Here is a 12,755-nt window from a genome sequence, read left to right on the forward strand (position 1 = left end):
CATCTACTTTATATGGATGATTTAAAAATTCTTGCGGCAATACGAAATCGACTAAAATAGATGCTTAAAATAGTGAAAAGGTTCTCTGATGATATAGGAAGGACCTTTGGACTGGATAAGTGCCGAACTGTGAACATTATTAAGGGTGAACTACAACCAGGTTACTTTTAGATAGAGAATGGTCAGGTAATTCTGTAAAAATGCTAAATATGAAGAAGAATCCTACAAATATCTAGGAATGAAGCAGGCGCGAAGAATAGACCATAGAACTAAGAATGAGCTGATTACTAAGTTCACTACAAGAATGCGACGACTCCTTGAAACAAGTCTTAACAGCAGAAATTTATTTAAAGCTATTAATACATATGGAGTCAGCTCATTAACCTATTCTTTTGGTATTATAATATGGACTAAAACGGACATCGAAAATTTGCAAAGAAAGGCTAGAACGCTCCTAACGAAAGCTAATAAGCATCATCCGCGCAGTGCTGTAGAACGAACTACGCTACCTCGACATATGCGAGGAAGAGGAATGGCCGACATAGAGAAGCAGCTGACTGAGGAAATTAGTAACTTGGGTTCCTTTTTCTCGAAGGGCTGAAACATCACACATTCATCGTGCCGTATGTGAAGCAGACAACTCAACACCACTTAAACTACAGGAGCTTGAACTTCCCATACACCATAGTACCAAGCAAGAATAAATACAAGCTTAGGATGGGAAAACCACTATATGGAAGGCATGCTCACGAGGTTCAACAAGAGTATGTTGACATAGCGGCGTCGAAGTATTGGTTGACTTCGGGACAGCTTTTCCCCGAAACTGAAGGGTTTCTTGTGGCTATCCAAGGTCAAGTAATACCAACAGGAAATTATTTAAAGTTTGTCGTAGGTGACCTTACGGTATAAAGTGACAGATGTAGGTATGGATCTGAGACAACGGAGTCTATTCAGCATGTCACCGGTGGATTTCAAACTTTTGCACCAACGGAATATAAAGAACAACATGATCTAGTTGCAAAGATACTGCGTCAAGAGCTGGCAGACAAACTAAACCTCTTATCAGGTAAGCCGGAACCAGTTCTTGGAAATGAGCAACACAAATTGTATTGGGCTGTATTTAAAGACCAACGAGTAAGTAACAATAAGCCTGACCTAATACTAATCGATAAAATTTCTAGGAAAACAACCCTTATTGATGTAGCTATTCCTAATAATAACAACCTAAGAGCGAAACATAATGAAAAGATTGTTAAGTACAGGGATCTAGAACACCAGATGCGAAGACAATGGGAAATGAGAGAAGTGTGGATAGTTCCAATTATTGTGTCAACGACAGGAGTAATACCAAAGAGCCTGATCGAAAACATGAAACTGCTCAACCTTAAGGACAGCAACTATCAGCTGATGCAGAAGTCGACGCGATTATCCACATCTCGAACCGTCAGAAAGTTCATTGGAAACGCAGATAACATCAACTAGTTTAAAAAACATATGTACTTTTAGTCTAAGTTTATTATTTGTTATTAAAGGTAAAAAACAGAGTCCGATAACAATGAAAGGACTCCATCAGACCTTTATCCTTTTGATATCTGGGATAAGTGAACGATCCCTCCTTCCCCAGAGGGAAGTGCGATTGCCGTTTGGAATAAACTTTGATAATAATAATAATAATAATTCGCCTATTACGACAAAAGCAAAGTATAACTATACAGAAATATAAAGTATTTGTCCTAAAAGGCTCTTCAGGCACCTGACAAAGTAATGCAAGGCACTGCTTAAGCCTACAAACAAGAAAAATTAAATTAAGTTAAAACCATATCTTAGGTTCATATACTTTAAAGGTAATAACTAAAATCCTGCTTTTCGTGTATAAACGTAAGAAAAGAATTCCAAGCTGGTTCAGGCAGGAATAGATAAATAAAAATTTGGTAGATACGTACGTTTTCTTCCTACTTTATCTAGGTAGAATAGTAACTGAAAGAGGGTTTATAAGGGTAACTAATCTTCCACTCGTAAATCTTTACAGTTGTAGTCTACCATTTCCAGATTAGGTATACGCTATTTTTGCGAAAGGGCCTATAAATTTTGTTGACTTGCCTCATTTATTTATTTATTTCAATATACGGCAGAGCCAGTTTAAAAAAACAAAATAGATAATACAAAATACTAGATAATATAACAATATAAATACAATACTAGAATTACAAAAAGAAAATATGCCAAGATAAAACCTCTGAAAAAACAATCATCAACAGGGCTAAAAACTTAACACTATCCAAGGAACGTAGGTTAAAGTCTAAGATTATTTATTTTTGATTTGAATAACCGTAAGCCGCCGGAAAATGGATCCAAACTATTTTCATTAAAGAAACGCAAAGTCCTAGTCAGTGGAGAAAAAAACCCATAGTTAGCCGAATGAAAGGGTAAACGAAACATAGAAGAGTTGATCCTTCTTTGATAGGTGTTGAAAGGAATTGCTTCCAAGACAGTAGGACAATGATATAAACCATTTAAAATCTTATATAACGTTAAAGCATCAGAATAATGCTGTCTGACTTCAAGATTAGGGATATTAAACTGGACGCTGATAGCATTATAGTCGATGTAATAATTACGAAAACTATTAACTTCAGCTCTATAAGCAAGGGATCTTAAGAATCTTCTTTGTACAGCCTCAAGGCATTCAATATGAGAATCATATTAAGGGGACCAAATTACAGACGCATACTCAAGCAAGGAACGTACCAAAGAGTAATAAAGTAATTTGAAACAGTCAGATGTACACTATTTCTAGTGATAAAACCAAGACTACACATACTCCTGTTAATAATATCCAAAATCTGCGGCAAAAAAATTAGCTTGGTATCGAAAAAAACACCTAAATTTTTAACTGTATCAACTGACTTGAGTTCGTTATTGTTGATTGCGTATTAATAATTAATAATTTTATTAGAACGACCAAACGAAATATATACACACTTCTTTACATTCAGTTCCAGACTATTGCTATTACACCACTCAGCAACACTATTTAAATCCAATTGAAGTAGCTCAGCATCAAGATATGACTCAAATGGCTTTATACAGTTTAAAATCATCAGCAAAAGCAAGATGTTTTGAATTAACAATTACATCACTCAAATCTTTTATGAACAAGTTAAAAAAGACCGGTCTAATCGAACCTTGAGGCACGCCTGAACATGCTTCAATACCATTAGAAATATAATTACTTATCCTGACTAACTGTGTGCGACCAGTCAAAAAACTGTGACAAAATTCGACCAAGGCTCATAGCCCCAAACTTCCGAACCAGATGTTCACGACCAACCCTATCAAAGGCCTTCGAGAAGTCTGTATACACACTATCGACCTGTACAGACCTCTCAAAAGCACCAATCAAATCATATTGGTAAGTCAACAGGTTAGTCACCGTAGATCTACCATGACAAAAACCATGCTGATGATCACTAAGCAATCGCCTACAGTGCTACGAAAATCGCACAGAAAACAACCTGTCAAACAGCTTAGGAACTACAGACTAAATACACACACCTCTATAGTTCAAATATCAGTTCTAACGCCATTTTTATGAATTGGTGTTAAAAAGCTTGCCTTCCCATAATCAGGAAATTTGCCTGATGTCAAGCAAAGATTGAAAAGGTGATGCAGAGGCTTACTCAGAGTGCACACACAGTTTTTAAGAAAAACATATGGGATACCATCAGAGCCAAAAGAATTTTTGTTACGAAGGCGTAAGATTACATCAAATATGTCCAATAAAGAAAAAGATATGCAATTTAAATCCAGACTGTAATCAAATTTATAGACAGGAGCCTTGCAGACAGGTTGCATGTATGTAGTTTCAAAATACCTAGCAAATAAGTTTACAATATCTTGACCATTACGAGCAACCTCGGCTTCCATATGCATGCTATTGGGGTATGAATCAGACCTACGTAATTTATTAATGTGTTTCCAAAATAAAGAAGGATCGTGAGAAATTTCAGTATTTAATCTTTCAATATATGACCTAAAACATTTATCACGAAGAGTTTTACATTTATTCCTCAAATTTAAAAAATTAACATAATCCATTATAGGGCATCAGGAATGTTAAGAACCTATAGTTGGACAGACCATGAATGAGAATGAGAGAAATGTAGACTCGAGCGAGAGAGAGGCGAAAGTTAAGAAAACAATATTTTCACTCCCCAAGTAATTTCCAATCCATAAGAGAAATACCACATGCCTTCGGAAATAATGTACAAACTCCATGACCCTGGGGTATTCCGACTCCAGGAAGCGACCGAAAGATATTAGAAAAATTCAATAGAATAAAAAAAATGGTCTGTTATCCGCGAGCGAGTGAGCGGCGACGTCTGGATAAATTTTTATTGAAACGATCGCGTCGTAGGTAAACTCCGGAGCATAAAAGGGAAGAAAAAGGCGGAAAATTCACAGGGAAAAATGGCAGAAATCGAGGAAAATTCGCCCCGCGGTCTGGCCGTGGTGGCTTTATTAGATTTCATTTCGGGCACGGGCCCGCAGTTGGCTAGAAAATTGCGGGCAAACTGGTGACCACCACGATTTAGGATCCCATTTTACCTTGTGTATAAGGAAATGGTACGTTTGAGGGCGTATCTTGTTACGCACACTTATGGAAACATTTAAATTTCAAATTTCATTGCATTATGACGTCCATGAGTAAGACCATTTAACCGCAATAAAATGTTGATTAAAGCAATTTATTATATTCTAAAAATAGCCAGGGTATGAATATGCAGCTTTATGAACCATCAAATTGGTTTAAGCCACTCTGGTTAATAAGGAAATAGGCTTGTTTATCATTATAAAATTGGGTTCCCGCACTTACCGACCGACTGTTCGATATTAAATTTGATGAGTCACGGCTTGGGAGCCATCTGTTCATGAAAAAGTATTTTTTTCCTAATTATCCGGTGCCCCTCGTAGCTCGTCTTATGACAAAAACCCGGTCAACAATCTTAAGAAATTCTAGTTGCTGTTCTCGTATGTCTTTATACGGTCGCTCTGCAAGAAATTGCGACCTTCATGCGACCTATACCTTGTTTTGCGTCTATCTATTCCTTATCGAGAAACGAAAGTCTTGTAGGTGGATTTATTAGTAGTGTTTTACGGAAAAGTATCATTATTCAGTATATTTAGAATTGTTGATCTAAAGTTGATTAGACCATAAATTGTTATTGGTCAATTTCTTTTAGGAAATATCAGAAATCCTAAGCTGTATCGATAATCAGGCTAATGTATCATGCAAAATAATTATTAAACAAGAAATTCGTAAAATTCAAACTCCTGTCAATCCTTGTTTTCTTTCTGATTCATATATGTAGCACTTACAGGTAGTGTCGGAAGGCAGCAATATATCACTTTTCATACATAAATCTTTGTAGTTTGTCACTGCTATATCCTTTCCAGATTATTCCGTATACCCGATTTCCTGGAAAGGGGTTTTAAATTCATCTAATTTGTCCCATTTATGCGGGAAATTGTTGATAACCTATAGTTGTTTAGATTATGAACTGTTTTCTGACAATTTATTTCAGAAAATATAAGAAATTCTAAACTGTATTGATGATCAGCCATCTTAGAGTCAAGTATTTAAAATATTAGTTAATTATTGGTTCTCTTATAATAAACTAAGTTTCTTTGTTAAATTTTACTAAAAAAAACATAGTTTTTAATTTTTAAGGTCACAAAATCCATTTTCCTGAGAAATTTTTACCAAAAACCCATGCCTTGTTTTGAAACAAAAGTCATTGTAGGCAGATTTATTAGTGCTGATTTATTGGAAGGCATACTATCAAGGCATATTGCTACAATCAAACATCAAATACGTAGGATTCCAACTCCTGCCAATCCTTGTTTCTTATGTAGTACTTACAGGTAGTATTGGAAGGCAGCAATATTTGACTTTCTATTCTTAAATCTTTGTAGTTCGCTATTGGTGTACTCTTTCCAGATTATTTCCTATATCCGATTTTCTGGAAAAGGTCTTTAAATTCATCTGATTTTCCCCGTTCATACCAGGAATTGTTAATTGTCCATAATTATGTAGACCATGAACTATTTCTTGTCAATTTTTTCTCTGGAAAATATGAGAACTCCTAAACTTTATCACCCAACCCAACCCCACGCCTTGTTTTACGTCTGTTTTTACTCTAACTATTTGTTATGGGCAAACGAAAGTCATGTAGGTAGATCTACTGCTGTTTTAATGAAAAGTATAATGACCATATTAAAACATTAAATAGCAAATACGTAAGATTTCAACTTCTGTCAATCCTTGTTTTCTCCTAGATTCATTTATGTAGTACTTACAAGCAGTGTTGGACCAGAGCAGAAAGTTAAAATAGAGAACTTTCCATTCATAAATCTTTGTAGTTCGTCAGTGGTTTACCATTTCCAATTTCTTGGAAAGGTTCTTTAAACTCATCTCATTTGCCCCATGTATGCAACGAATTCTTGCTTGTCCACAGTTATTTAGATCATGTTTTTTTACAAACTTCTTTCAGAAAATTTGAGAAATCTTAAATTGTATTGATGATCAGCCATCTCAGACTCACATTTCATGCAAAATGTTAATTAAGTACTGGTTCTCTTATAACAAGACAGTTTTTTTTTTTAATTTTACTATAGATGACATGGTTTTCCATTTTTGAATTCATAAACTCCATTTTTGTGAGAAATTTTTACCAGAAGCCTATGTCTTGTTTTGAGTCTATTTCTTATCAGGAAACGAAAGTCATGTAGGTAGATTTATTACTGCCTTTTAATGAAAGGTATAATTGCTACATTAAAATATTAAACAACAAATACATAAGATTTCAACTCTTTGTTTCCTCCTTGACTGGTCTATGATTTACTTACAGGTAGTCTTGGAAGGAAGTAATATTTAACTTTCCATTCATACTTCTTTGTATTTCGTTACTGATATTCCCTTTCCAGATTATTTGGTATACCTCATTTCCTGGAATGGGTGTTTAAATTAATCTGATTTTCCCCGTTCATACTAGGAATTGTTAATTGTCCATAATTATGTAGACCATGACCTATTTGTTGTCAATTTTTTCTGGAAAATGTGAGAAATCCTAAACTTTATTGATGATCAGCCTTATCAGACTCACGTAACATGCAAAATATCAATTAAGTACTGGTTCTCTTATGGTAAGACAGTTTCTGTTTTAAATTAATTTAAATTCACAAATCCATTTTCCTGAAAAATGTTTACCACAGGCCCACGCCTTGTTTTACGTCTAACTATTTGTTATTGGTAGACGAAAGTCATGTAGGTAGATTTATTACTGCTGTTTTAATGACCATATTAAAACATTAAACTACAAATACGTAAGACTTCAACTTCTGTCAATCCTTGTTTTCTCCTTGATTCATTTATGTAGTACTTACAGGCAGTGTTGGAATAGAGCAATTCATAAATCTTGCTAGTTCGTCACTGGTTTTCCATTTTTGAATTCATAAAATCCATTTTTGTGAGATATTTTAACCAGAAGCCTACGCCTTGTTTTGCGTCTAACTATTTCTGATCAGGAAACGAAAGTCATGTAGGTAGACTTATAAGTGCTTTTTTAATGAAAGTTAGAATTGCCACATTAAAATATTAAACAACAAATACATAAGATTTCAACTCTTTGTTTCCTCCTCGATTCGTCTACGGTTTACTCACAGGTATTGTTGAAAGGCAGTAATATTCAACTTTCCATTCATACTTCTTTGTATTTCGTTACTGGTATCCCTTTTCCAGATTATTTGGTATACCCGATTTCCTGGAAAGGGTGTTTAAATTAATCTAATTTGCCCCGTTCATGTCAGGACTTCTTAAATATCCAAAGTTGGTTAAACCATTAATTGTTATTCAATCTATTATGGTCAATTTCTTCTACAAAAATGTGAGAAATGTTGGACTCACATATCATGCAAAATATTAATGAAGTGGAAATCCTCTGTCGTGAAATAGTTTCTATATGAAGTTTTTCAATATATATAACATCATTTTCCCTATGCAAATCCATTTTTCAATAAATTTTCATCCCATGTACGGCAATAAGATAAAAAAAATGAAAACGGATATAACTACACAGGAAACTCAGTTGACAGTGATGCATTGCCCTCGGAAATATTAGGAAGATCATAAAGTTTGTATCTTAACTACTAGGGCTAAACGCTAAGGGTTGTAATTTGTCGCCTAATCGAACTAACAGCAATTTCAAACATGGAAATGAACTTTCCGAAGGCACGAACGAAGTTTACACCCACACTAAATCGAACACCTGAGGGAGAGAATAACGGGCGTGTTCTCGAACGATTATCTTTCTGGCCTCCCCCCGTTCACACTTCCCCCCTGACAAAAAAATGATTTTCAGCCCTTCTGGGAGCCCCCCAGTTATAAAACAGTTAACACTTAAAGAGAGACCGTTTTGGGGATAAATAATCATAGGAGTGCTTTTTAGGTCTCAGATAGTTTGAAAAAGTTGTTGTTCATGCATTAGGGTCTAAAGAGAAATTAGGAGAATAAGATGATTGAACATAATGGTTTTATTGGAGGAAGTCATATAAATCTAAAGAGCCATTCCAGAGAATTTAGAATACAAAATATTCTGGAAAGGTAGATAAATAACATATTGGAAGGATGGTATCAGTGGTAAGCGAAATAGTAAACTCTTCCAAACTCACCAGGAAATAAACTAGGATCAAAAATTTTAAAAATAGAAAGTATATCGAATGTGGGAAAATTGTAATCAAATATTAAGACGTAAAGTTTCTTAATGAGTTTATATTCAAAAGATTAAGCCTTATCGGAACTTGCGAATAAACACTTGAAATTTATTGGTTTTCTAGTGTTTTTTTTACCTTGCCATCGATTTTTCAGTTAAAAAATGTAAAAGGTGTAAAGAACTATCCACTATAGTTAGTAACTGTTCCACTATAGATTGATCTTCCTTGGACCAAGAAGGAAAAAAGAGAACAAGATGACTCAATATCTTTGTTTGAATAGAGCAAATTACTGGATTCTTAAGTGCTATTCCAGGGAATTTGGAATACAAAATAACCTGGAAAAGTAGATAAATTGTATATTATAAGGATGATAACAGTGATAAGCAAACTAATGATCTCGTCAAAACTCCCTTTGTGTTCCCTGGAACCAGGAATTAGGATCAAAAATGGAAACTCACGAGGCATGGAACTTCTTAGAAAGGTGTCAGGTATGATGATAAGATGTCTTTATATTTTGAGGCGAAATATCTGGCAAAATATAGCATAAACCAGAGGTTGAACGAAAGCTGGTTCCTAATTTGAGGGTGACTTTAAGTGAGTGGTTAGAATAAACCATTTTTTACTGGTAGAAAGTTAATTCAGAATTGTATTCTTAACTCGAGCCCAATTCGACTTAGCCTAACTCTTAACCCTTACGGAATAAGAAATGGAATGGCTACTCAAAATTACCTATAGAACTGAGAGTCCAATTAGTATCTTTTTTTTTTAACTTTTTTCTTCGGCTTACAGAAGAGAGAAAGAGAACTATTTTGGTTCAACGTCTTGATCTGATTGAAGCAAATCAGGAAAATCTACAGAATTTGGAATACAAAATGATCTGGAAAGGTAGATGAATGCGATATTTCAAGGCTGATATCAGTAGTAAGCTTTATAAAAACCTCTTCCAAAGTCCCTTTGTGCTACCTGAATCCACCAGGAAAGAAGGTAGGATCCAAAATGCAGACACATCAGTCATGGAACTTCCTCTTTACCAAGCGTGAATATATTTATTAATACACAAAATATTATTTAGACCTGCTTTGATCATGTTGCATTGATGATCAAAGCATCTTGGTCAATGTCCCTGAACCCAATGGAGCAAATCAGGGGAATGTAATGAGAAATTCCAGAAAATTTGGAATACAAAATGATCTGGAAAGGTAGGTGGATAATAAAATACAAAGATAACATCAGTGAAAAATCAAACAGTTGCTCCTGTTTCATACCCCCTCTAGGTTATCTCGATCAACAAGCAATTAAATTAACACCAAAATGATTTTCAGTCCTTCTAGGAGCCCTGCTGTTATGAAACCTTTTTTGGGGATAGAGTGCTTTTTAAGTTTCAATTAGTTTCGAAAGGCTAATTATTAATAAATAAATAGCCATAAAGAGCCATTCCAGAAAACTTAGAATCCAAAGTAATCTGAAAAGATAGATAAATGACATATTAGAAGGATGATCTCAGTGGTAAGCCAAATGATGATCCAGTCTTACCAGGAAATAAACTAGGATTAAAAATAAAAAAAGAAACCAGTAAAGTCAATTTAGGGCAGGTGGCTTATACCTTTACTAAGGACAAGGATATTGGATTTTTTTGTGAAAAACTTGTTTATCTTGGAATCGGAATAAATGTAGTAAAATATTAAGACTTACAAGTTTCCAATGAGTTCAAAATTCAAAAGATATAAGCATTATAGGAACTTGACATTTATTGGATTTCTATTGATTTTTCGTTTAAAAGGTGTAAATGATTCAAAGAACAATCCGATTAATATAAAACTCCAATATCCTGTTTCACTATAGATTGATCTTCCTTGGATCAAGAAGGGAGAGAGAGAACAAGATGATTCAATATCTTCCTTTGAATGGAGCAAATTACAGGATTCTTAAGTCATATTCCAGGGAATTTGGAATACAAAATAACCTGGAGAAGTAGATGAATTACATATTATGAGTACAAGGACCGTGATAAGCCAACTAATGATCTCGTCCCAACTTCCCTTGTATTCCTTGGAACCTGGAAGGAAACTAGGTTCAAAAATGGAAACTGATTTCTTCTCTGAAATGGAAACTGACTGTCTTCGTGTTTTCAGGCAGGATACCTGGGCAAAATACAGCATAGACCAGGGGATGAACGAAAGCTGGTTCCTCATTCAATGATGGTATTAAGGGAGTGGATGGGATAAACAATTTTTTTGATAGAAACTCAATTCAGGATTTTATTATTAACTAAGGTTTAATTCTACCCATACTAACCCTTAACTCTTTTGGAATAGGAAGGGAATGGTTGTACAAAATTGGTTATAGAACCGAAAATCCAATTAAATTTTGTATTAATTTTTTAAGATTTTTCTTGGACTTAAGAAGGGAGAAAGAGAACTATCTTGGTTTAACGTTTTGATTTGAACGAAGCAAATCTAAAGAGTAATTTCAGAAAATTTGGAATACAAAATAATTTGGAGAGAGATGAATGCTATATTGAACCTTGTAGAAAAGCGTCTTCTTGTATGTTGATCTCTTTAGCAAGCAGTACAAAATATTGTTTAAAACTACTTTGCTCTGATGAATAAAGCAGATCTAAAGATTCAAGGTTTTATTTAAGTAAATGGGGAATATAAAAGATTTTTTCTGTCATTATGTGGTTATGCCCAAAGAACGGAAAAAATTTAATAACTGTGCATAGATTTTTGGTGAACTGAGAAGGGAAAAAGAGGTTCAAAATCCTTGAACTCAAATCAGAGGAATATAAAGTGCATTTCCAGAGAATTTGGAATACAAAATAATCTGGAAAAGTAGGTGGATAATTAATTGCAAAGATAACATTAATGGAAAATTAAATAGTTGCTCCTGTTTCATACTACCTCTAAATTATCTGGAAAGAAATTAGCGAGAGAAAAACTGATTCTGTGAGAAAAACTGCCATATAACTTTACCCTGTTCGATATGTTTCTAAGTTCCGCATGAACTGATCATTACTCATATACGTGGCTCAACTCAAGTCTAATGACCTGAGAATGACATATATGCCGAAACCGTGAATTTGCACTTTTGAGATGACGATTTGTTAAGGTGTTAACGAAGAATAGAGAGGTTCATGTTCTATTGTGTGGCGGATGATGTATAAATGTTATAAAAATGCCGTATTATTAATGATGTTTTTTTTTCGGTTTTAGGTAAGGATGTGTCTCCAATTGTCTTTAAAGAAATCGGTAAGTACCTTAACTGTAGTACAAAGTAGACAAAACAACGGCTTATACATACATAAAGCAGTCATAAATATTGTATCAAAATTTGAACAGGAAATAACTATTTTTAGAAAACGACCGTCGTAAATGATGTTAGGTCTTCGGGGCGCTATTTTAGGACTTTATTATAGGGTTGCATGGCCGATTTGCCTTTTGCCTGCTGTAAAAAGCATATGGCGTCTGGGTTTTTATTTTTCTCTTCGGGTCTCTTTGGGATCGACTGTACAAGATTACGACTATCGAAACATCTTGTTGATGGTTAATAAGGAGCAATGGGTGACATGTAAGACAAATTGTAATTTTGGGTTTATTGATAATTATAGTTTAGGTTGTAATTCCGGTGATTGGGTAAAATATGTGAGGAAAACAGAAGTTTCAGGAGATCAAAAGAATGTTTGATCATCATCATTCTGAATGCTTATTAGAAACTTGGTTAAAGCATGCTATACGATTAAGTGCAATTTCATTACCTGGTTATTCTAATCATAGAACAGATATAGCTGGTGACAATTTATGTTAAATTGACAATATCATGTAATGTTGAAAATATCGATTCTGGTGTGAAATTTGAATAATTTTTTTTTAAAGTAAGTGTATGCTCTTGTCTTAAAATACACGCGTTTCGGATATCATTGAAATTTTGAAGTCGGAATAGTCTATAATATTGAGGGATATTCTTAAACCAAATTGATTACTTCA

General features: G+C 34.3%; 1 protein-coding gene across 1 annotated transcript in view; it reads left to right on the top strand.

Moving 5' to 3' along the window:
- LOC126739570 (cyclin-dependent kinase 14) overlaps positions 1-12,755 on the top strand; it is a 275,956-nt gene that overhangs the window by 17,279 nt on the left and 245,922 nt on the right. The window contains exon 2 of the mRNA XM_050445325.1: positions 11,985-12,020. Within this exon, the coding sequence (XP_050301282.1) occupies positions 11,985-12,020 (36 nt within the window). The remainder of the gene's footprint in view (positions 1-11,984; positions 12,021-12,755) is intronic.

This window comes from Anthonomus grandis, chromosome 8, assembly GCF_022605725.1.
Source record: "Anthonomus grandis grandis chromosome 8, icAntGran1.3, whole genome shotgun sequence".
NCBI lineage: Eukaryota > Metazoa > Arthropoda > Insecta > Coleoptera > Curculionidae > Anthonomus > Anthonomus grandis.